This window comes from Barbus barbus (assembly GCF_936440315.1).
Source record: "Barbus barbus genome assembly, chromosome: 13".
NCBI classification, from domain to species: domain Eukaryota; kingdom Metazoa; phylum Chordata; class Actinopteri; order Cypriniformes; family Cyprinidae; genus Barbus; species Barbus barbus.
The window spans coordinates 19,549,054-19,573,894 of record NC_136741.1 but is presented as its reverse complement, the minus strand read 5'-3'; the positions used below and the strand labels follow the sequence as shown (position 1 = coordinate 19,573,894).

Sequence of the window (24,841 nt, the reverse complement as noted above, 5' to 3'; positions counted from 1 at the left end):
TATTTAAATTTACAACGCCTGCTTTATTTGTAAGTTATGCAATTTTCCTCTAACTGGTCTCTTCCACACGATCCGTCTGTGGCAGTAATGGATTGGATGAAGGAGGCAATGTATTAGATGGTTCTTGGTTTGTCAGGGTTGTGTTTGAGACCATCTAAACAAGACACATTTGATGCTTTAAGTTTATCAAATGCTCTGCAAACGTTGCTATGAAAGAGCATAAGATAAATATTTTGCATACCGTGGATATGTACTTGTATTGATAGATGTTGTTGGGGTCAATCTTTTCAAGGGTCCGTACATCTCCATCACGAGTATTTGCTACCCGAAGACAAAGTTCCATGTTACCCAGCTTAGAAAGAAAAATAACACTAAGTCAGATTGAATTAAACTATAACTTCTGTAGGACATTTAACCTAGTTGAGACTTTTAGCTTTTAGTATTTGATGAACATACTTGTGGCACAGAATTCAGTTGACCTGGACTTAAGGATGCTTGAACTGGGAGAGAGCGGAAGGGAAGCCTCCAGTGACCACTGTGAACCTGGTTGTGCTGGTCAAAGAGATCAAGCTTAGCCCAGCCACAAGTCACCAAGCCCTCAGTTTCATGGTTGAACAAATCCAGACCTTTAGATGTCTTGATCTCTATGACCAAAGAGAGATCTGGAGATGGCTCTACTCTGAAATAAAGCACAAATTCAATAGTGTGAACAAATATCTCTGTGTGTCCATATTTATCTCTGAACCAAACTACCTTGGCACAGGCTGCTTAACAGTCAGAATGGCATAGTTTCCAGGACTCTTGGTGGACAGTAAAGGTCCTGCAGGCTGGCACTGCACAGGTGGCATTGGGGTGGTCTGTCCCAGCTTCTGTCCATTAAAATATAACCCTGCCAATAAACGCACTGATCTCATAGTATCTTCAACACCCATCACCAGGTCATAGAAGATCACAAACCCAGCCCTGTACACACACATTCAGACAACAGCTGAACTTGAGTCATATATATCTATAGGGACTATATGAGAAAAAGAAAAATGAATCAATAGAGGACGAGGTGAAAATGTGTCTTACACAGGATCATAAGGAGCAGGACTGAGATCTGCCATCAGATCAGTTACATATGAACCCATCAACGAATGCTGTTTTGAACTCTGATCCTGAAATATACACCATATAATTCTTCGTTCTCTATAATTCTCACTATCAGTCAATTTTGTGCATTCTCAAAAACAGATTTTACGTCAGTATTAATTAAGATGACTGAAGCTTTGGCTCACCAGTGGCAGAGCAGAGTGTGTTATGGCCATAGAAGATTCAGGAAAAACAGGCAGAGGAGCTTGAGGATGGCGTGGTGGTCTCTCTATTTCTCTCCTTAAAAAAGCGATCTCAGCTTGGAGGCTAGCCATTTGATGGATGTGGTCTTTCTGGATATCAATGAGCCCTAATCCAGAAAATATTCCAATAATATATATAGAAATATTCTATAACAACATCAAATATTATGCCCGTATACCTTTAGTGAATAGTAGCCTATACGCATGCAAATTAGAGACAGAACACACATTTTCTATCAAATGTTGAACGTCACTTTGTCATACTCAAGATGTCAGATCTGAAAGGAACAGTGATACCGTGCTCTCCTTTGTTCTTCTCCCTGGCCAGCTGGATTCTGAATATTTCCTCCTCAAGCCTTTGGTTCTCCTGCTCCACAGCAAGAACATCAGGGTCCAGCATTCTGTGAGGAGACTTCATCCCTGGAGGGACAGAAACAAGATATGATCGTGGGGCTTTAAAGAATAGTATACAATGACCCCAAAATTATAAAATATTAAATTATATTAAATTTTAATATAATGTTTTCTATTTAATAAATAAATGTAAAAATTTTATTTATTCCAGTGATGCAATGCTGAATTTTCAGCAGCCATTACTCCAGTCTTCAGTGTCACATGAGTTTTCAAAAATAATAATTCTATGCTGATTTGGTGCTCAGGAAATATTTATTATTATCATCAATGTTGTGCTGCTTTTTTAAGGATTCTTTGATGAATGGAAATCATTTATTTGAAAAAAAAAAAAGATTGTACCAACTTAAATCTTTACTGAATCTTTTTAAAAGTATTATTTACTACATAAATATCAAAATCAATCAATCAATCAGTCAGTCTTACTGACCCCAAACTTTTGAATGGCATTTTAAGTGTCCAAATACTATTTGCAGCCACAGTTCAATGATGGTACCACTCACTTCTTCCTTTTGTCTTGCCTTCAGCTCTATGTTTTGCCTGCTCCAGTGTAAGAGCCTCTGCTTGAAGGTCATGCATGTTGGCCAGAACCTCTGGATCAGAACCACCAGACTGCATGTATGCCAGTCGCAAAGCTCTGTTTCAAAAACAAATGCACCACAGTGCTAAAGTGTTCTGGATGGTCGCTAAAGTGTCATTAAATGGTTGCTAAGAGTATGCTGGGTGACTCCTTTTGGGGTTATTAGGTGGATACTTGGCAGTTCTTAACTGGTCCCAGTCAAAAGAGACAATTCCCAAGACTTAATATTATTGCATATGCATACTTCTTTTAATGTATAATACACATTGTTGTTGATTTTTTTTTTTGCCTCACATCTTTTATCATTTTGGCATAAAACGTAAGTTAAAATGACCAACCTTATCTGAGCAGAGAGAGGTCCATCCACAGAAGAGATCAAGTCAAAAGCAATATGCTGTGTCTTCTTTTCCTCTGGTGGGTTCGAGGGGACTTCATCTGGACTGGACCTACAACATCAGCACAGTATAAACATGCATCAAGTGATTTATAGCTTCTCTGCACACTTCCTGTTTCTCTCCACTCTCTCTTACCCTTTCATTGAGTTGATGTGAGAGCTGAGCTGATGCAGAACCTCCTCGTTCCTCTGTTCCTGATACTTCAGTTCTTGCAGCACTTCTTCAAGATGAGCCGTCCTCTCCCGTCCTGCCAGCTTGGCAAGCCGCTCTTCTATTTCTGGAATAAACACATCATTAAAAGATAGTTTAGAAGAAATTCATATTAACATGTCCAGTACTTGAGATGTTTCAAAAATCCCAACATGAGTTTGCAGTTGCTAAGTGAATTCTGTTAGTTGTTTCTCAAATGATGATGTGTTTAATAACAATCATTTGTGGAGATGACATTGAAAACCTTTTTGGAAAAGAATTTGGCTAAATTAATTTCTAGCATTTTAAGTATGCTAAATACACATTTAAATAATAGAAGCTTACCCTCTCTCTGCTTCTCCAGCTGATTGCTGTGTGCTCTGATCTCAGCCAGTCTCTGCTCATGAAGAGCCCTTTGCTCATCAGCTCTCTGCTGGAGTGACACCTGAAGAACACTTACCCAATGTCCAAAACACATAATACCACACACAATATTCACATTATAAACAGATTCTTAGAATTGGCCTATATCAAACCAACCTGTGTCTGTCTTCTGGGCAGGTTTTGTTCAAACGACATCCTGAGTTTTTGAAACTATAATAGAAGATAATCAGATGCAGCATAAACAACACTTTGAACTAGATTTATTATCTTTGTATGTGGTCTTGTACCTCCTCGGTGAGTTTGTTTAGAGCAGTATTCTCTGACACATTGTCCTGTGCACTCTTTTTCTCAGCCACTCGATGATCTCTCTTTTCCTTCAGCTGACCAATGGAAGCATTTTTACTTACACTTACACTTACAGTATTACTTTGATTACCCATCAAACATTTTGGTGTTTGATGGGTAAACACCAAAATGTGTTTACCCCCCCGAACCAAACATTAATATTTGCTAAAAAAAAAATAAAACAGTCATAAGGGTCAATTTTTTGAAAGTGAGATTTATACATCATCTGAAAGGTGAATAAATAAGCTTTTCATTGATGCATGCATGGTTTGTTAGGATAGGACAATATTTGGAGAGATACAACTATTTAATAATCTGGAATCTGAGGGAGCAAGAAAATATTGAGAAAATTGCCTTTAAAGTTGTCCAAATGAAGTTCTTAGCAATGCATATAACTAATAAAAAATTAAGTTTTGATATATTTACAGAAGGAAATTTACAAAATAAAATATCTTCATGGAACATGATCTTTGCTTAATATTTGAATGACTTTTGGTATAAAAGAATTTTGACCCATATTGTTGGCTATTGCTACAAATATAGCCTACCTGTGCTACTTATGACTGGTTCTGTGTTCCGGGTCACAAATAAATAAAATTGTAAAATATTAAAATTTAAAATTAATGTTTGAATCTTTTTAATTTATTCCTGTGATGGCAAAGCTGAATTTTCAGCAGCCATTACTCCAGTCTTTAGTGCCACATGATCATTCAGAACTCTTTCTAATATGCTGATATTTGTTAATGTATATTTCTTAAACATTTCTTAATATTATCAGTGTTGAAACACAGTTGTGCTGCTTTTTTGTTGTTGTTGTGGAAAGTACATTTTTTTCAGGATTCTTTGATGAATAGAAATTTAAACAATTATTTTAAATACAACTTAAAAGTCTTTACTTTCAGTTTTGATAAAATTCATCCTTGCTATAAATAAAAATATTAATTTCTTTAAGAAATCTCTCACCCCAAACTTCTGAATGGTAATGTATAAGGAGATAAAACAGAACTGTTCATTCAAATTATATTTTTTTATAATACACAATATATTTGATTAAAACATTGTTCAACTGGAGATTTTTGGAATAATTAAATATCATTCAACTACTTACAACAATGAAATCAGGTGTCCTTGCCCTTGTAGGATGCACCATCTTCACAGCTGCTTTCTCCATTTGCGTGAATCCCCTTTGTCTCCATAGAGTGATTGGGTCTTTTAGGTCTGTGCCAATGCAGAATTTGGCCTTATGTTTATCCAAGAGTGCAGTAGAATGGAATGCCATTTTACAGTTTCGACAAATTAACTCTCCCAAACCTTCCATCTCTCCAGCAATTACTCTATAGAATTTAGATTTTTTTTTCCTATTTAAACTTTAGTTTGGGCTGATTCTAAAACAAATAGGAATATACTGTTTGTTAGAATGTCTTCCTTAACTTTTATGTAGTGCATTTGTTGACTGAAGTTTTGTTTGTTGGTTACAATCACCTTGGAAAAGGGAGTGGTGAAGAATAGATGAGCTTAGAGCAAGAAGAATCCAACCCTTCAATGTTTAAATGCTTATTATTTTTATCCTTTGCAAGCATATTTTGAACATTACCATTTGCCCCCCTAAAACAAGAAGAATGTTTCCCCAAGTGTTTCAGCAGAAAACGAAAGGCTGGACATGTTTGGCAAACTGATGCAAAATATTTATTACAATTTTTTTCTCCGATCTTTTCATTATGATGCAGTAGTTTATGTCTGCTTCGTCTCATACAGATAAACCCATACATGACACCTTTTATCTTCTCAAATCTGTAAATAATGTTATCAAAATAATCTTAATCTTCCAAAACTCACAATTTTTTATTCTTATATTTTTTACAATCCACCCTGAATATCAAGGCTGCAGAAACAATATAATGCAAACAAAAGAAGAAAAAAAATCTACGTGGAAATTTTTACAGCTGTACCAAAATTAAAAAAGAAACTTAAATCTGTGATAAAGCAATTTTTATACCCTATCAGCAAAAACAAGGTACAAAAAGGAGATGCACAATTTACACCAGCAGTCCCTCATTAAATAAAGAACTTTTGAAGATGGATCTGTACTTCACTGCCAGTAGCAGGGATAGAACTTGGCGCCCAAAATGAACTGTTTAAAGAACAACAAAGCAGAACAAAGCGTGCAAGCCATCTTACTGAATCGCTCAAAGTTCACAGTCATTACAAATCATACAGTTCAGATAAATTCCTGCATTGTAAACATTACATAAGCTCAATAATGTTTAATGCTTTCTATTCCATTGGGTAGATTTTATTAGGGTTTTGTGAGGGAATAAGTTCATCAGACCTTTCTTGTGTTTATTGAATACCCTTTATCAATCTACATGCAACGAATGTAAAGCTATTGAAAATGATTGCCACAGCATTATTTCTGTAAGCATGAAAATGCTTTCTATAGAGTAACTCTGAAATGTTCAGCATCTTAGTATGGTTTAAATCAAACTGCTTTTAGGTAAACGGGAAAAAAACTGTTTTACACCATATATGGGCAAGAAAGAAAACAGTCCGTTTATGATTTTTGAACTTCGATTTTTTCCTAAACAGAATCCAACCTCAGTGAACTGAACATCTGTATGTTCGCCTAGCTTCCCAGAACGCAACATATAAAACATAGACCCTTCCATCCAAACGTTACCTTTATTCAAAAACCAGTTCCTGACAAACTAACTTTTAAACATCCTTTAAGGTTTTCTCACGTGTGTAATTGGCAGACATATGAAATCAGGTATATGAGCAGGTAAATGAGCAGTTTACTGGAACTGGAGCCAGAAATGGACTGTTGTTCTAGCTGCCAGATTGCATGTGACAGTCCATTCAGTGTTGCTTTAGTTCTTCCTTGCTGCAGAGATGACTGGCTTAAGTTCATTTATATGAGGGACTGGGAGCAATGTCGCAGTCAGCGGCTCACAATGATTGTTTCATCTTAACACTAATGCTACGAATTGTTTTCGCGAAAAGGGAAAAAAAAAAAAAATTAGAAAGGTGTCGAAGCCATTTTATAGAACATTCAGATGATGCCATATTTCACGTTAAATCACGGTTATAATTGGTGTTGTTATTATTATGAATTAGTCTTTTTTCCCCAAGCAAAAACAAAAAAGATCTGGTGGAGGGTGTTGTGTGGCTTTCTTTGACATTTCTAGTTCAGGATAAAGAACAAAATGCAGACAAGGAGAGATAGAAAAAAAAAAAAAAAAAACGCAAAAAAAAAAAAAACATTCATACAAAAAGACACCGCCTACGAGCTGACAAGTGAATTCTTTTTCTCTCTGCCTGGGATATGACCGATGTTCCTTGTCCATGAAAATAATCTTTTCTCTCTTCTTTTAGTTTGAAACAAATGGGTGTGATGGAGGAGACAGAATAAGTGAAAAAGAGAAAGGGAAATGTAGGAGGGGTGTTTAAAGCCACATTAGGTATCATCATCATCGGAGGTCTGGCTGCTACTGCTCGTCTCAGACTCGGAGCCCTCTTCCAGGCCAGGGTTAGGGGTGTTCCTCCAGGTTAGCAGGGTCACACTACGTGGCTTCAAGAGCACACCGTTACGTCCCAGACCAATCTTCTTCATCTGAGAGCAAACACATTTAGTCAGGCACAAAGAGAATGAGCTATAAATGTGCAGGATGCGCTTCAATTTAAACATTAAACAACAGTGTATACATTTCCCATACCTGTTCAGTTTTAGCTTGAAACTCTCTGAGTTCATCCTCAGTGAGGGGCTGGAAATTATCATCATTTTCTGGGTATTCTTGCCATCCCATTGCCTTCAGCAACCTGTCATAGAGGATCCACGTGTGAGTATGTGGATTGTGGATATTTTCTATGTTGTTGTGATGTGAGCGGATAAATTTGTGGCTCTGTTCAAAAACCTAGTGTGCTGCCTATGAAGGTAGCTAGCATTACAAGATAAGTGTGCCAATTATTAAATCACTGGTTTTGGCAAAATTATATCCTTCATGATGAAATTAATTTGAAATGCAACGTGATAAAGCTCAGTGAAAAAATACATTTAATGTGGTGGTTGAACCAAGATAAATTTGCTTGCAAATAAGCTCATTTAAATTAAATTGAACTTAAAAAAACAACAACAACGTAACAATAATAAAAAAAAAAACATTGTATTAAGGTACATAAAATTTTAATTTATTCCACAACCAAAAAGCAAAATGAAATTAATAAAAAGTTTAATACAACGTATCTTTATTCTTAGAATATTGCAGTGCTAGTTAAGAAACATGCTACTAGGCAACTTATGAACGCAATTGTCTTCCATGTGCATAAGAAGTGTTATTTATATAATACATGACCTTGCTGCCCATGCACAACAATCCAAATCAGTCACCTGTGATACACCATTTAAAAGGATAGTCCACCTCAAATTAATAATTCTGTCATCATTTACTTAACCTCATATCCTTTCAAGTCTTTATGCATTTTATTTTTCTGCTGACTTGATCATCTATTTTAAAGAATGTTTTGTTTCGGTTCCCATTCATTATATTTTTTGTCCATGCAAGTCCATGGGAACCTAAACTTTATTAGTTACCAAGATTCTTTAAAACATCTTTTGTGCATAACATGAATGCGAGTAAATGATGACAGATTTTTCATGTTTGGGTGGACTATACCTTTAAGTTAATAGAAGGCATTTATTTGCTCATGTAGGCTGCTCACTAGAATTTGGAAGTGAGCTTAAATATGTTTGATGGAGGAGAATGTGTTGAAGTGTTTGTATGTGGTCTCTCTGACCTGTGTTCCGCCTCCAGAGAGCTGGACAAGTGTTCTGGGTCTGAGTCACTGAGAGAGTGGGAGATGCCGTTCTCATGACTCTCTCCAAACTCTTTTGGTTCTGGGGTACTTCCCTCTCCCTACACACAAAGACAAACCACAAATGAAACCTCAGCAAACATGAATTTAAGGTTGAACAAATCTGTTAATTGCTTGCTAAACTTACTGAAATCATGGAAATAAACAATCTGTTTTGAAAATCTGGTTTCTGATGGCTAATATAATGCTGACAAACAAAACAGATGAAATTGATTTTTATACATTACATAATTTGTGGTTTTGGAACTGGTATACGCAGGAAATTTCCAAATCTGTTAATAAGATAATTCTAGATAATCTTAAACTGAGCAAATAATGGCAAACTAATTAACCTAAAATACAACAGATTATAGATGAATTCATCTGCACCTCTGCTGGAGCTCCTGGGCTGTGGCAGTCACTCACATCCCCATTTCTCTCATCCTTTAGCCCACGCAGGAACTCACTCTTACGGTCTGTGCTGCGCCGCATCAGCTTTAGCCGTGAGGGGGTGATATCTATGGGAGGGGTAGTGCTGGAGGGCGGCTATGGAGAGGGAGAGGGAGAGAGAGAGAGAGAGAGAGAGAGAGAGAGAGAGAGAGAGAGAGAGAGAGAGAGAGAGAGAGAGAGAGAGAAAGGGAAAGATAAATCGAGTTCCACTTAAGAAAATGCTGGGTAAGCAGCTGTGTTGATTATTGTTGTTTTCCTACAGATAAACATGATAACATTTGTTTGATGAATAACAGAATCCTGAAGTGCAGAGAAGTGTGTTGTAAACATTTTTAACCAATCTTCATCTGTTGGTGTGTTTTATAAATGGCTGAATTACACAATGATACTATGAAAGCATTTGCTTTGAAATGAAGCCAACAACAATCATATTTTCTGGGAATGTTGGGTACTAGGTCCTTACTGGCAAAAGATTAAAAGGAATTTAGAAGGTCTGGTAACACTTAATTTTAAGGACCAATTCTCACTATTAACTAGCATGCATATTACTAGCATACTGGCTGTTTATTACTTGTGAAGCACATATTACCGTCTTATTCTGCATGGCCATATTTTAAATCCCTTAATCCTACCTAGAAGTCTGCTACCCGACCCGAGCCCGACGGGTCCCGAAAAATTTGCGGGTTTCGGGTTAATGTTTATTGAACAGCGTCGGGTTCGGGTTTGTAACTAAGAAAAACTAAATAGGCTATATATAGTTTACGTGCCGTGTGCTTTGCCTGCTTGCTGTGTTGTGGTGACCGGCACGCGCGAGAGAGAAAGTTGCGTGCGCAGATGTGCAATGTGCATCTGCTACACAGACCACAGACACACAGGCTCTACCTGTGTGTCTGTGTAGCCCAGGGGTGGGCAAACTTTTTGGCTCAAGGGCCACACTGGGTTTTAAAATTTGACAGAGGGCCGGCCCAGTAGCAGATTATGAAACACGATCTCATGAAAGTGCGTATCTATACCACAAATTAATTTCTAGTGCCATTTATACACCAAAAATGCTTTTTGCATGCATATGCTACGCACTGTAAACCCCTTGGTTAGGATTAGGGGTGCGGAGTGCGTGCCTATTACACCCCATAAAGTGCGTATCATATGCACACGAAAACTGCGTATCATAAGCACTACAGATACAATTCGTGGTATTCGCACTTTCATGAGATCGGACTGAGCAAACACATTTACGTTGTGGCAACGTCTGCGCGAAATTCAACAACTGAGAGACGACATTCTGACAATACATTTTTTATGCTAAATATCCCCCATTTAGCATGTTATGTTTTGAGGTTAATTTTTAATTAGTCAGATGTTAGATAATTATAGCCTATACTTTTTAAATATTGTTTATCCTTATTATTATTTAATTGGCCTAACAGTAAATTAGAAACAAAACACCTGCAAGTGTACACTTAGAAGAGTAAAAATGACAGAAGGTTACGTTATTTCAACTTTATTAAAACTGCATATGGCAATCAATTTGCACTTCCAAAATACAACATATTGCAAAAATGGTATTTATTTGCTGTGAGAAATAGAGTGGACCTCGGGTTCGGGCTTAACATGTAAATGTGTTTGTCGGGTCGGGTCGGGTTAAATGATCGCGGGTACGGGCCGGGTTCGGGCTTCAGTTTAAAGCCCGTGCAGACCTCTAATCCTACCTCATACCTCACTAACTATTAATAAGCAGCAAATTAAGTGTTTAATAAGTTAAAAGTTGTAATTAATTGTGAGAACAGGACATTAAAATAAAGTGTGACCGAAGGTCTATTTACTGTAGAAATAGTACATAGTGAGTGCATATTCTTAATGGAGAAAAAAAAAGTTAAATAAAAATTCTGACTTTTTAAATCAAGACCAACTTAAAGAAAAAAAGAAAAGAAATCAGCCTTGGTGCCATTTTACCTCTTTAGAAGTGCCATGGGCAGGTGCACTGACGGGTGTCAGAGGTTTGGTCACAGAAACTGGGCTGGTGAAGGCTGAATCCCGTCCAGAGAAATGCAAACCCACTTTAGTTTCCCTTCCATTGGGTTTCCATGGCCCAGGCTATAAAAAGGCAAAGGTTTTATTCATAAATGGAAAAATTACACAATTGCCCAATTATAATAGGAAAAAAAAACAAACAAAAAACAAAAGGCCTGCTCTTCACTATAAGTGATGTGATCCAATAAGCTAGTATAACAAATCCCAAACTTCACATAAGTACTATTTTCAGATCCATTGCCTTAGTACCTTGGTGGGAGCAGTGGCATGTTTGGGGACCAGATTCTTGTAGACGCTGGGTCCAGGGATGGAGACTTTAGAACCATTGGCAGGCAGAGGGCCAGCACTGGCAAAACCAGCCAAAAATGCAGCACTGGGATCCTCCTTAGACACTTTCTTAATGACCAGCATCTTAGACATAGCCTGCTTAGCACTAGGGGGGTTCTCTATAACACAAGTTGCAAAAAACCTTACAGAACAAGCCAATAAATGCAACATACTTTTTATGCAGCTGGAAGAAAGTGATTTAATTAATGAAAGCAACTTTACCCCATACTCCTGCCGGAGTTCCGACAGCACGAGGCTGACTGGCTGGCTTTCCAGTTGTCTCTGGGTTCAAGGAGGGCTGAAATTCACATGAAATCAGAAAGCATGAATGCAAACTAACTATGCAGTTGGTTCATGAATGGCATGAAAAGTATGACAGAACTGAACCTCTCTAATGACACAACCAGTTAATTCAGGCCTGGCAGGGTGTGACCTCAACACATAAGTAAACAAACTCAAGAGGAAAAGAATACTTACAAAATCCTCATCAACAAACTTGAGCTTGTCATCATTGCGCTCCTCATCAGAATATCTGTCCTGATATGGGCCACTTTTGCGAGGATGAAAGTTTCCATTACGCTGTCGATGACCCCCTTGCCTGTCCCTTTCGCCTCCACCACGTTTGATATGTCGAGCATGGTGGTGGTGGTGAGGACCTTCCTGGCCCCTCTGTGCCCCATGCCAGCTGGGGGTCTCCTTCCACCCTGGTCCACCTCCTAATCCCCCCTGACTCCCCTTCGCAACACCAGAGTCTACAGAGTCATGCCTCAACAGAGATGGCTGCTGCCACCCATCACCTGAAGAGAAAAAGGAACAGCTATTTCAAAGGGCAAGACAAGAAACAGATTAACTCTGCATGCAAAGGAGGCTAGATGCATATTCCTCTACCTCCAGGTGCTCTTAGTGGGTCATTGTTGAAAAAGCCATCGGAAGAATTGTGCCTGCGGCGGTTTACTCCCGGCCAGCTGTCTCCGCGGGGAAAGTGCTCTCCATGCTTCTCAAGGGGGGCAGCAGGGGACTAAAAATCACAGACGCAAATTAAACAGACAGCTTCAGCTTATTTTAGAAAAGAATGATTAGGCTCAAGAGAACTAAGAGTGGCCGTTGAGTCATACTGTCCTGAATAAAAACAAATACAAACAAAAAAAAAGCACAAAATCAATACAAAGTCAACAATCCATTACAATACCTTGGCGGGCTGAGGCGTGGAGAAGTTAAGCCAGGCAGGAACAAAGTCATGCTGCGCCATTTAGGTCCAGTGTCTCCCGTCAGTGGATGGAGGCATCAAACCTCATGGCCTGAACTAACAATGCAAGCAACAAACATCACATCATTACAGTCTACTAATACAAGTAGGTCACATTAATGCAAACCTATTTAAAGTCAGCAAGAAAGGGACACTGCAATTATCTTTTCTTTCCTATTGTGACAAATACAAAGAGGGCAGGACAATTTGATTGGATCGTCATTGTTTGCTAATTGCTGTGATTGTGAATGTGAGTGCAGTGTTTCCCATAGACTTACACTCCATAAAAAATAAACATAAAAGTTTGTTTTACAAAAAATAAGCAAATTCTTTTTCTGCCAGCAGGAGGCTCTTTTAGAGCGGCAGAAATGGCAGTTATCCCAGTAACGGCTGTAAACGAAGCAGAGCTGCACTCATGAATGTTACTTTATTAGACATTATAGGAAAGATGAAATGAAAATATCGAAACTCCTCTGAAATGGTCAATCCCCTTCAAAAATCCATTCACGTAATTGAATGAAGCATACATTAAAAATGCTGCAATATTCCATAAAAACAAGAATTTTGATTTAAAATCGATTTTAAAAATAAAGTGCCATTTCTCCAGCACCAAATTAAAAAAGATTGACTATTTTAAAGCATTTTTCAATATTCCCCCATCAGACAAAGGTCAGAAAATAAACAGTCTTGCCCTGAAACTCATATCATTGGTTGAGCCAATGTTGAAGAGTCAGGCTGATCAGGACACTCAATGAAAGTGAGAAATGTTTTGAAAGCACTGCAGGGCTTACCCTTTTTGTGGATAACAACCTACAAATTGCTTGCTTACAGTTGTATCTGCATATTAGAGAATCTACTAATACATTTTTGGAATACCATGCACAAAATATGCCCTACAGCTTGACAAATATTACCAAAAAAAGTTGTCCATCGTTCTCTATACAGAATGAAGCAGCTGGTCCATACATTTGAACCAATCAGAAAACCACTTGAATGTGGAGGGACGGAGTTTAAACAGACTAAATAATTAGAGAAGTCCAGCATGTTACCGGAGAAAAGTCTGTCATTTTCACCAGAAGATCAAGTTATGACAAAGTGATTTAAATATTATGATTTAATTTTTTTTTTACAAGATTTTCATTTCCTGCCAATTTTACGAGAAAATAAGTCATGTCTTTTGTAAATACAAGCTAGAAGTTTCTAGGTTAAACATTAAAACAAAAAACACTAACTTCTGTTTTATGGCTCTATTGGCCTAGATATGGTTGTCTGTATTTACTTAGACTCAACTAGAACTAACTTTAAAACAATACATTCTACTTAACGACAAATCTCACATTCCATTACATAAGTGATATCTCATTCAAAGTAGAAAATAAATCAATACCAAGTAAAGTTCCAGCTAAATGTTGTGGCTTCTTACCCCAGAGACAAAGGCTCTGTAGTTCGTTGGCCCTGTCCTTGGCTGTATCTGTGTAGAGGGCCCAACCAACGCTCTTTCACAGGCTTTGGAGCCTCAGGACAACCGCAACTCCTGTCACAGACAAACTCCAGTTTCCAGGATGGTGCAAAGAAGGAGATGGAAGTGAAACTTGTGCAGCCCAAGGTAAAATTATAAGGTGATGGAAGAGATGGAGACGTGTTGTTCTTGATCAGTGGCGTGTAGTTGCGGAAGAATAGAGGATGTGTTTGATCAGGAATGCCAGAGTGACTCTCCACGACACCCTTAGTTCACCGATAATGACTGCGTGCATTCAGGTTGACTGGATACAAATGAAGCAAATCCAAGGGGTTCTGAAAAGAAACTGTTTGAGTCTTGGATTGTCCAGTCTCTTATTCTGGGTGCTTGTGGTAGCAGCACGTCGTGCCTGCTCTGACACTCAGAAGCTCCTTTACGAACTCATTTTTGGCTGAAGACACACACAGCAATAAAAAAACGGAGAGTGGGTTTGTACCACACAAAGCTGTTTTGCACAAAGTGGTGATCTGAATACGTTCACCTCATCAAAACAGCGAAGGTGCTACGGCAGGGCGAAAAGGGGAGGGGGGCTGATTTGTCACATCACAATATCTAGAAGTGCTTTATGTTATAAAGTCATGAGAATTGCTTTTGCTTTCAACAGCTCATACTTTGGATGATTCAGTGAACCAAACCATGAAAACTTGACATCTTTAATTGTCTCCCCATATGGTTGATAAATGGCTGGTGAACCAATATCACGTTAGGCTACCGAAAAAATTTAAAGTAAATATGACTTGACTTGTAACAACACTTCCAACCTTCCAGTGCATCAAATTCGCAGAAGCTTCCACAGGTGAGTAACTTGAAGCCAAAGTGCACAGATTCCTGTTAAACACGGTGTACCGTGCATTGGTAATTCAGTGAAACAAAAACACAAGCGTCCAGATGCAAGCAAACCTTGAACATTCAATGTGAAACAACAGGTGTACTCCAGATTGTATTATTGCATGTTAGGAGATCTCAGGTCTCTTAAAATCCTGCAGTCACAAATCCAACAGTTCGTTCTTCCTCCAGATCTTCACAAATAATCTGCAGACCAACTCTGTAAAACAACAAATAATTGACTGATCACCCAGCAAACAATACTTTGGAAAAAGTTAATTTCTTCTCACAATTGCGTGTTCTGCAGGGTGACGTGTTATAAGTATAAAACTTTCTAAGTGATGTTTTTCTTGATGTTATCTTAGATAATAATTATGTATGCAGTTTCTATTACCTCAAACTGAGAGACTATATTTGCACATATTTTTTGCCACAAAGCACTTTGTCTAAAAAGTTAATGTGGTCTGCAAGTGCCCAAATGCTGGCTCTTGAAAACCACCAAAACATAAAAAAAAAAAAAAACTTAGTTTGTCAGCACAATAAGCTGCTTTCACAGGTTACAATTTTTAAACTGATACTTTTACAATAAAAATATTGAATATTGAGCATTTGTAAAAAATAAAATAACATTATTGCCATCATTTACTCACTTCCCTATATTCAAAATCTGTATATTTTTTCCCCTCAGAGGAACACAAATGGAGAAAACAGGCAGAATAACATCTCGTCTTGTCATTTGACTTTCACTGCATGAAAAATGAGTGCAAGTGAATAATGTCTGATACTGTTATTAACTAACATTCTGCCAAACATCTCTTTTTCTATTGCTCAGAATAAAGTAAATCATATTGGTGTAGAACAAAATGAGAGTGAGTAAATTATGACAAAAAATGTCATTTTTGAGTTAAGTACACTTTTAACATGACTAATCATCACTTTGTCAGTGTATTTATATGATATGTATCTGTCCACGGCCGTGAATTGTCTAGCTAACGTTACGGTTAAACAAGTATTTGTATAATGCAAAACAGTTGAAGTAGAAAGTAAAGTTACGGAAAGCTAAAAGCAGGCGTATAACTAGCAAAAGAGTTAGCTGCAAAATATAAACTAAAATAGACTTTAACATATAATCGTGATAATTGCAAACTAATATTTAATATGCTCAGCCACACGTTCTGGAGCATACAGGAGTTAAAATGACTAACAAACTATAACGAACTAGGAGTAAATAACGTTACTTATTTGTCTTTCTACTTGCTGAACACTCGCTAGCACGGCACAGTTAGCATAGTAGGCCATTCAATGTGTGCAGAAACCTTTTAGTCCACGCTGAGTGTTTAAATTCAAACTTTTAGAGCAAAGAAACTTTTAGGCATTATTAGACAGACACATAACGGTGAATTATAACGACTCGGGCTTGTGTCGTGACGGAATGCGTGTTGTTTTAGCCACGGCGCGAGCTAGGCTAAGCTAGCATTCCGAGCAGAAATAAAGTGTTGTAAAATGGCTCCCTCTCGACACCAAACCACCGAATAAACATTTCGATATACACCTACCTTTTGATCCCTTGTCTATCCCAATAAGTTAATCGAAGACAATGATGCACCGCTTGTCAAGTCAATTTGACAGCTTGGAGGTTGTCGTATTTCTGATTCTGTATTTTGTTTGTGTTTTTTTAATCACACTCGTTCCGACTTCAATCCATCTAGCTTGTTCCTGTCTACTTCTGCACAGACGAGCTAATCGATCGCAGAGCACAGCACGCTCGCCGCGTCACAACATTATTTACGAGAGGGCTCGACACACACAGAGTGTGGACTTTTAAAGCTGTTTTTGCACTATTTGTGAAATATATCGAGTTTTTTTTTTTTACAAAATATTATGTCAACAACATGGCAGACTGCGTGCCCTCAGGTAATGCAAACTGCTGAGAAATTGAATGATGCAATTTCACGCTTTGGTAGACGTGAAGTAACGCAAAAATAACCAGATGTGTGTGTGTATAAACTTAATAGACTTTCCGAAAAATGCACACACATCTATGTGAACATAATGTGTGCAAAGCAAACAGATGAATCGTGTCTTTCCTGTAGGAAGTTATGGAAAGCAATTTAAATTTACAATTCAATATCAGGTATCACTGAAACAGTAAACTCCCATTTTGCACAAACACTATGATGTGTCATTCAGTCAATAATCACACACATATTTAAAAAATATTTCACTTTGTTAAAATTGAACAAAACGGATGCCCTTGAGTGACCACTTAGAACAACACATGAGTGATCCACCTGCTTCATCAGACCCTTAAAAAGAAAAATTTGCTAGCCATAATTATTGTTAATTGTTTTGCTAATAATAATTTCTGTTATTTAAATAAAATATGAATAAAACGTTCATTTTATTTGATCATTTACGGATTATGTATTTGTTTTTTGTTGTTGTCGTTTACATCACATTTGCATAAAATTTGAATAATTATCTGATAGATTACATTTACATAATAGACTTGAATTTAAATAGCAATAGAATGGATTTAAATAACTAAATAAAATAAATACATTTTATGTTTCTGTATTCATTTTCAGTCAGACCTAACCACAAATAATATTTGACATTTAAAAAATTTAAACATTTTAAAGTATAGTTTTAAACTGCTGTTGTTTTGCAACATTCCATTCCCATGAGACTCCACCCTATCCATAAACGCCTAGTGTAGCTTTTTTATAATTGCTGGTATGCTAAATTGTTTATAATCTAAATTTAAATACATGACCCTGGACACTTCCGTAGGACTTTTATAGGAACTTTCTTGGCTTTTTCGTGTTATGTAGTGTCTGCCTTCACATCGCCACATGCCTTGTAATGACCTTCTGCTGACAAATAAAAACTAGTCGTTTTATGTTACGGCAATATGATATGAAATCAAGGTATGTTTCATTATTTCTTAGACGAATATGTTTCTGACAGATAAGCACTGCTTATCCTGGGTGCACAGTTAGCATGTTAGCTTTTGTAATATATAATTCGGCTTAACTTTAAACGGATCTGATTCAGATAGCACTGCAATGATTGTCCTCAAACATATGTTTAATAATGTTTTATTATTATCTGAATTGCAGGTAAAATGTTGGCAAGTATAATCGGACGTCACATCCTTCGTAACTTTGGGGTGAGTGAAACATTTAACCAAAGAAAGGGACTTCGATTTAACCCATCAGTTGTTGTTGCTTCAGTCAGTTTAGTTTGTTGCACTTTCTATTTTTTTATCTTATGAATAAGTACTCTGTGTTATAGACCTCCAGCACGTGATGTATTTTCCATTGTTTATGGGAATTTTCATCAATACGTAAATGTGTTAACTGACATTTCTTTCCTCCCTAATAACAGGGAATGCAGTGGAGTGGCCTCCTGCAGGTGTCCAGCAAGTTTGCCTGTGTAGGGCAGCGGACCACTCACTGTTCAACACTGTTTACTAGAGGTTTATATGGACAGCTGCCCCCAAGACATGTTGCTGGTTCTGTTCTGGGAGCCCAGTCATTTCACTGGTCTGCACATAGACTGAAGAAACGTCCTCAGGAAGAGAGTCCATCAAGAGAGCTTGATTTGGTTCGTTATGACATGAGAGACCTGAAGAAAGCTCCAAAGCCTGCCCTCTATCTCGGATTATCTGGTCTCATACCTTTTGTTTCTGCTCCTCTACTTATGGCTGTCACAGAGCTGTATCTTCCTGAAGTTGCATTTGCTCAAGTTGCATACGGAGCGTCCATTGTTTCCTTTCTTGGTGGGGTACGCTGGGGTTTCGCCTTGCCAGCCGGGAGTCCAGCAAAACCTGACTGGCTCAATTTAGCCAACAGTGTGGTTCCCTCTGTGATTGCTTGGACAGCACTGCTTTTTTGTCATGACATTACACAGTCTGCTGTGCTTGTGATAGTGGGGCTTGGGATAGCATTGCATTATGACCTGTCCCTCCTGCCCACATATCCCAGCTGGTTCAAAGCCCTGAGGACCATCCTCACAGTTGTAGCCTTTTTCTCTTTGATGGGCACTATTGTCATTAAGCAGTATTATCCTGAGAAGAAGTATTTCACTGATAAATGAACTAAGTGCATTTGTATTGTCAATTATTTAATATGAAATAAGTGTCATCATTGATAATATTTCACCATATTCTACAGGTTTAAAGGTGATTCTGGCTATTTTTTCAGTTATAAATTATGATGACATTTGCTTCCTTTTTTATAAAATATAAATTTTGTTTTCTGTTGTTGGAGGTTATTGGCCTTACAGATAAAAATAGTTTTCCTCACTTTTAATATGAATTAACATACTGTATCAAGTTAGATTGAAGAAAAATATTGTAAAATAAAAATAGACCACAGTGCTAGAAAATTTCAAATGCTGAAATGTTTCAAATTAAAATCTGTATTGTATTGAATAAGTAAACTTGCATTTCTGAAAATGTCTAATTATTTCCCTGTTGTCTTGTTTATATTTTTAGGAAAAACATGAAATCCATATACTACTCAGAGTTTTCATTTTTTAATACCTTTGCTCATTATTCTAATTACTTGTTGGCAATGAGTAAACTTTAGTATAAAACTTCTCTTTAAATTAGCGCTGTCAAATTATTAATCGCATCCAAAATTAAAGTTTTTGTTTACATAATGTGTGTGTACTCTGTATATATATTATGTATATATAAATACAAACACATGCATGTATATATTTAAGAAAAATATGTTTATGTATTAAATGTATAAAATATAAGAATATAAATATATTAATGTATATGCATTTAAATATTTGTTAAAAAGTACACTGTATGTGTGTGTATTTATATATATATATACATAAATATACACAGTACACATACATTTGTGTAAACAAAAACTTTCAATTTGGATGCGATTAATCATTTGACAGCACTACTTTAAATTAAGATCCATCAAAATATATAAACTTTTTTTGCATTCTATTCCAATTTATTGTGTCTTTCCATTTATCTGATACAAACCTAAAACCCATATATCTTATGGCCTAAACTATTCAGAAACAAATACTCCCTACATTCACTTGCAAACTATTCCCCGTCATTTCACAAAGACATTCTATAACATGGAGAACTTGTCCTTGGGTATAATTTAATAAAGAATAAATAATAAAAATAAATTAAGAATGAAAACAATAAGCCCGCTGCTCAGATTTGCTGAGACTTCTTTTTTTTTCTCAGTATATATCAATAAAAGACTTTCAGTTAATTTGTTCACCTTGTACTGTTTTATCTTTCAGTCTATAATGTTTATGCAGAGGGAAAATTTATGCAGTAATGGAAGTCAAAAAAGACATAACTTTCGTCTGCAGATGGCAGCAAAAACAAAGCCCGAAAACCGAGCTGTTCACTTACCTCTTCTAAACCATTGGAGGAAACAACGTTCCAAGTCAGATTAGCCCTCTAGTGTATATGCAATGCGAGACATACAAACTGAACTCAGATCAGCGCACTAGTGTACATACAAGACTCCCTACATGGACTCAACTCGAACAGACTGAACTCAGATCAGCATTTGATCAGCACACGAGCTTCAGGAAGCTGTTAGATTTCCTCCCACAAGAAAACCAACGACATGGACCGGCTCGGATTAGCACTTATTTTCGCCACCGAGCCATTTCCCCTCACCGGCCGGGTTGACGTTTGGAGAAGAGTGAGACTGGAGGAGCAAAGCCCCGCATGATAGAATAATCCGTGTCAAAACAGAGCTCGCGCTCGAGACATGATGAACAGTTGAGCTCGCGCTGTGCTGTGGCTCCGCGGCAAAGTATCTCGTCAGTCAGGCAGTTGACTGGATGAACAAATCGCATTTTTTAAGGTTTTTGTTTTTGTTATGGCTGAGATAACTCCGGAATGCTAAAGTATTAGTTTACAGAGAAGAGGCAACCCGCTGGCTGACCTGAAACTGCGGCAAGCACGTTGGAAACATCGCGTTATTCAGCGTAATGGTGACCTGTCGTTAAAATCTCACATTGACAGACACGAGCCCGGCGAGTATATTTACACGTTGTTTTTAAACAGACTCTTCATTTTTGTAAACCTGAAAGGCGTTTATTTTGCGGATGTTGTCAAACTTTATCAGCAAACAGCTAACGTTAGCGAGTTCCGCCGGTTGATTTGCCGCGCTAAAACCGCACAGTTTACGTAAAACTGAAGACTAAATAGCAACGTTATTGACTGAAAACTGCCGGGCTGTCATGGCAACTTAAGGTCGAGACAGCAACACCGAAGCCACGGTGTCGAACCTGCGCTCCATTGATTCGGTCTTTGTGTTTGTGGACTGAAGTTGAGGAGAGGTTTGCTCACCATGTATCAGAGCAAGGCTGGTTTCACCATCTAAATTGACTGACCACCGGATTCTGACACCGATATATTACTATTGTAGAGTATTACTCAACCTCCATCCATCAGAATGAAGAGAGCTGAGAGCAAAAACAAAAGGAAACTCTGCACCTCTGGGCAGCGGGAGAGCAGCACTGAAGGAAAAGACGAGGTGAGTGATCTTTTACTGGAAAGTTGATCCGTTTGAACAGTGATACTTTGCATGGTTATTTTAATATGCATGATAAACATACCACAATACGAAAGTAGACCTTATTAGATACTGGTGCATGTGACGCAGCTGCCCTGCAGAATGAGCGCAGTGTATGGATGCAGTCCATCCATGATGGATCTGTCCTTATAGATCAAGCACATTATGACATTGAAACTTTTCTTGAGAAGAACCCTTATCAAGTGATAATGTGAAGACAGAAGAGACATCCAGAGCAAGAGTTTAAAGGTTTTTTTCTTTGCTTGTGTGTGCTTAGTTTTTTACATAGTGCTCAGTTGAATTGTGATGAGTACTCCCTATCTTATTTATGTAAGTTATGTAAGACTGGTTTGTTTATTTACATTATATTCCAGACTTGACTGGAATATTATTAAAAACAATACACACCCCAGGACATCATTTGTGTGTTTCTGTATTGTGTATAATTAGCTTTGTACACTTGTTTGAGTAAGGTTATGGGACTTACTCAAGTTTATTACTCACATTATGTTTGTTTTGCAAGAGTTTTATTGGCTCCTTGTTTTTGACAATGTGAGTCTTCTGTTATCATTAATCAGGTGAGGGCAGAGAGAAATTGGGAGGAAATAAACAGAGAGTACTGCTACTTTGAAACAAGGACACATGTACAAGTGTTTCCTAATTTGGGGCACTAGTGCAAAAAAAAAAATTGTTGAAATTTTTGTTTATTTAAAAAATATATTTGAATGTTTTTTTCTCTATTTTGCAGATCTAATAATTAAGTTAAATTATATTTGTTAATTTGGTAGTTGCTTTTATCCAAAGTGTTTGTGGAATATAATTTGCAATAATATAATGTAAGTGATTCATCCTAGTGAGGCTGTAAAAAGAGATGTGATGCAATACATTGTTCCAAGATTGTTCCGATAAGTACAGACTAAAGTGAGAAATAGTGAGATAAATAACATAGCATTGGCTGCTCTCATTCTTGTCTTTTCTGAGCAGCAGTCTGGTTTGACCCTCTGTTCTATCTCTACTAGTTTTTTTTTTGTTATATATAGAGGTGCTGGTCATAAAATTAGAATATCATGAAAAAGTTGATTTATTTCAGTAATACCATTCAAAAAGTGAAACTTGTATATTAGATTCATTCATTACACACAGACTGATATATTTCAAATGTTTATTTCCTTTAATTTTGATGATTATAACTGACAACTAATGAAAGTCCCAAATTCAGTATCTCAGAAAATTAGAATATTGTGAAAATGTTCAACCTGGTGCCACACTCTAATCAGCTAATTAACTCAAAACACCTGCAAAAGCCTTTAAATGGTCTCTCAGTCTAGTTCTGTAGGCTACACAATCATGGGGAAGACTGCTGACTTGACAGTTGTCCAAAAGACGACCATTGACATCTTGCACAAGGAGGGCAAGACACAAAAGGTCATTGCTAAAGAGGCTGGCTGTTCACAGAGCTCTGTGTCCAAGCACATTAATAGAGAGGCGAAAGGAAGGACAAGATGTGGTAGAAAAAAAGTGTACAAGCAATAGGGATAACGGCACCCTGGAGAGGATTGTGAAACAAAACCCATTCAAAAATGTGGGGGAGATTCACAAAGAGTGGACTGCAGCTGGAGTCAGTGCTTCAAGAACCACCACGCACAGACGTATGCAAGACATGGGTTTCAGCTGTCGCATTCCTTGTGTCAAGCCACTCTTGAACAAGAGACAGCGTCAGAAGCGTCTTGACTGGACTGCTGCTGAGTGGTCCAAAGTTATGTTCTCTGATGAAAGTAAATTTTGCATTTCCTTTGGAAATCAAGGCCCAGAGTCTGGAGGAAGAGAGGAGAAGCACATAATCCACGTTGCTTGAGGTCCAGTGTAAAGTTTCCACAGTCATTGATGGTTTGGGGTGCCATGTCATCTGCTGGTGTTGGTCCATTGTGTTTTCTGAGGTCCAAGGTAAACGCAGCCGTCTACCAGGAAGTTTTAGAGCACTTCATGCTTCCTGCTGCTGACCAACTTTATGGAGATGCAGATTTCATTTTCCAACAGGACTTGGCACCTGCACACACTGCCACAGCTACCAGTACCTGGTTTAAGGACCATGGTATCCCTGTTCTTGATTGGCCAGCAAACTCGCCTGACCTTAACCCCATAGAAAACCTATGGGGTATTGTGAAGAGGCAGATGCAATACGCCAGACCCAACAATTCAGAAGAGCTGAAGGCCACTATCAGAGCAACATGGGCTCTCATAACACCTGAGCAGTGCCACAGACTGATCGACTCCATGCCACGCCGCATTGCTGCAGTAATCCAGGCCAAAGGAGCCCCTAAATATTGAGTGCTGTACATGCTCATACTTTTCATGTTCATACTTTTCAGTTGGCCAACATTTCTAAAAATCATTTTTTTTGCATTGGTCTTAATTGATATTCTATTTTCTGAGATACTGAATTTGGGACTTTCATTAGTTGTCAGTTATAATCATCAAAATTAAAGGAAATAAACATTTGAAATATATCAGTCTGTGTGTAATGAATGAATCTAATATACACGTTTCACTTCTTGAATGGTATTGCTGAAATAAATAAACTTTTTCATGATATTGTAATTTTATGACCAGCACCTGTATGTATATATGTGTGTACATGTATATATGTGCATCCCTAAGTGTTTCCCTTGCTACATGTACTGTGTAACCGAGACTTGTCATAGCACTGGCATGTTATTGCTCTTTTGTTGTTTTTAATTGCCTCTATTGTCATCATTTGTAAGTCGCTTTGGATAAAAGTATCTGCTAAATGACTAAATGTCAAGCAAGAGGTCAAACTTGTGTTCACTCAGGTATATTTGCACATTTATTTTTTTTTGCCATACCAGTCACATTGTAGTAAGAGGAAGTTAATGTTGCTAATTGTTTTAAATGATGAGATCATCAGGGGAGTGGTGATTTAGTTTTAACAAAGAGGGTCCACTGTTCAGGTGATTGGTATTGCCATGAACTCCACTGCACCCTCTTGATTCTCTCTTTTGAATGCTCTCCATGTGCAGTAAAGCATTTTATCCAATCCTATTTTACTATAATTCAAAATTGGAATGCACAGCTTAAGAGGTTTGGCTCGTGTTTCTTCACCGGCACGTTTTTTTTCCCTCTTATAACCTTTCAGTGGTGAGCTAAACATCTGTGGGATTCAGCTTTGTTTTAGGAGTTCCTCTCCCCGGTAGTTGTTGAACCACTTTATTGTAAAAGTTCTTTGACCAGCACAGATGGCTTGGACTGGTGCATAAAAGCAGTTACATAAGCAACTCCCAGCCCAAATCAGCTTTTCATCCTTGCATTTACTTGTGTAAATATTTTTGATCATTTGAGAGATGAACTGACA

General features: G+C 37.6%; 4 protein-coding genes across 6 annotated transcripts in view; 2 read left to right on the top strand and 2 right to left on the bottom strand.

Annotated features, from left to right (window-relative positions):
- Positions 1–49: 49 nt before the first annotated feature.
- On the bottom strand, positions 50–4,959 carry LOC306879238 (coiled-coil domain-containing protein 17-like; the record flags this gene model as incomplete). Its single annotated transcript, XM_079432021.1, has 14 exons — positions 50–154; positions 242–352; positions 457–679; positions 754–963; positions 1,075–1,160; positions 1,281–1,444; positions 1,635–1,757; positions 2,252–2,385; positions 2,667–2,774; positions 2,859–3,000; positions 3,258–3,357; positions 3,453–3,506; positions 3,584–3,676; positions 4,774–4,959. 14 exons carry the CDS (start codon positions 4,957–4,959, stop codon positions 50–52), a joined length of 1,839 nt encoding a protein of 612 aa, XP_079288147.1.
- Positions 4,960–5,189: 230 nt separating this feature from the next.
- Positions 5,190–16,833, bottom strand: LOC306879386 (vasculin-like protein 1). The gene is made up of 12 exons (XM_079432282.1): positions 16,444–16,833; positions 13,967–15,107; positions 12,487–12,600; positions 12,186–12,315; positions 11,775–12,094; positions 11,520–11,595; positions 11,220–11,416; positions 10,893–11,033; positions 8,880–9,035; positions 8,433–8,551; positions 7,355–7,457; positions 5,190–7,251 (listed from the first exon to the last, which is right to left on the bottom strand). Exons 3-12 carry the CDS (start codon positions 12,544–12,546, stop codon positions 7,096–7,098), a joined length of 1,458 nt encoding a protein of 485 aa, XP_079288408.1. The 5' UTR covers positions 12,547–12,600; positions 13,967–15,107; positions 16,444–16,833; the 3' UTR covers positions 5,190–7,095.
- On the top strand, positions 16,624–19,553 carry tmem69 (transmembrane protein 69). Of its 2 annotated transcripts, none has more exons than XM_079432283.1 (3): positions 16,624–16,801; positions 18,010–18,059; positions 18,278–19,551. In XM_079432283.1, the coding sequence occupies exons 1-3, from the start codon at positions 16,780–16,782 to the stop codon at positions 18,986–18,988; spliced, it is 783 nt and encodes a 260-aa protein (XP_079288409.1). In that variant the 5' UTR covers positions 16,624–16,779; the 3' UTR covers positions 18,989–19,551. The 2 variants fall into 2 exon arrangements, with proteins under 2 accessions (XP_079288409.1, XP_079288410.1); XM_079432284.1 differs by lacking the exon at positions 16,624–16,801 and adding an exon at positions 17,702–17,817 and having other exon boundaries at positions 18,278–19,553.
- A 932-nt stretch (positions 19,554–20,485) lies between these two features.
- Positions 20,486–24,841, top strand: part of LOC306879352 (microtubule-associated serine/threonine-protein kinase 2-like) — a 141,572-nt gene continuing 137,216 nt past the window's right edge. The window contains exon 1 of one of the 2 annotated variants that reach the window (XM_079432207.1): positions 20,486–21,432. In XM_079432207.1, coding sequence (XP_079288333.1) covers positions 21,352–21,432 — 81 coding nt within the window. In that variant the 5' untranslated portion in view covers positions 20,486–21,351. The remainder of the gene's footprint in view (positions 21,433–24,841) is intronic. The other variant, XM_079432208.1, reaches the window with a different exon arrangement.

Excerpts from the sequence above, each read along its gene's own strand:
- LOC306879386 (XM_079432282.1), bottom strand. The coding sequence starts at position 12,546 with ATGGCGCAGCATGACTTTGTTCCTGCCTGGCTTAACTTCTCCACGCCT. Across the intron at positions 11,596-11,774 it reads AGTTTGTTGATGAGGATTTT|CCCTCCTTGAACCCAGAGAC; the intron begins GTAAGTATTCTT and ends TGTGAATTTCAG. Across the intron at positions 7,252-7,354 it reads TTCAAGCTAAAACTGAACAG|ATGAAGAAGATTGGTCTGGG; the intron begins GTATGGGAAATG and ends GTTTGCTCTCAG.
- tmem69 (XM_079432283.1), top strand. The coding sequence starts at position 16,780 with ATGGCAGACTGCGTGCCCTCAG. Across the intron at positions 16,802-18,009 it reads GGCAGACTGCGTGCCCTCAG|GTAAAATGTTGGCAAGTATA; the intron begins GTAATGCAAACT and ends TCTGAATTGCAG. Across the intron at positions 18,060-18,277 it reads ACATCCTTCGTAACTTTGGG|GGAATGCAGTGGAGTGGCCT; the intron begins GTGAGTGAAACA and ends CCCTAATAACAG.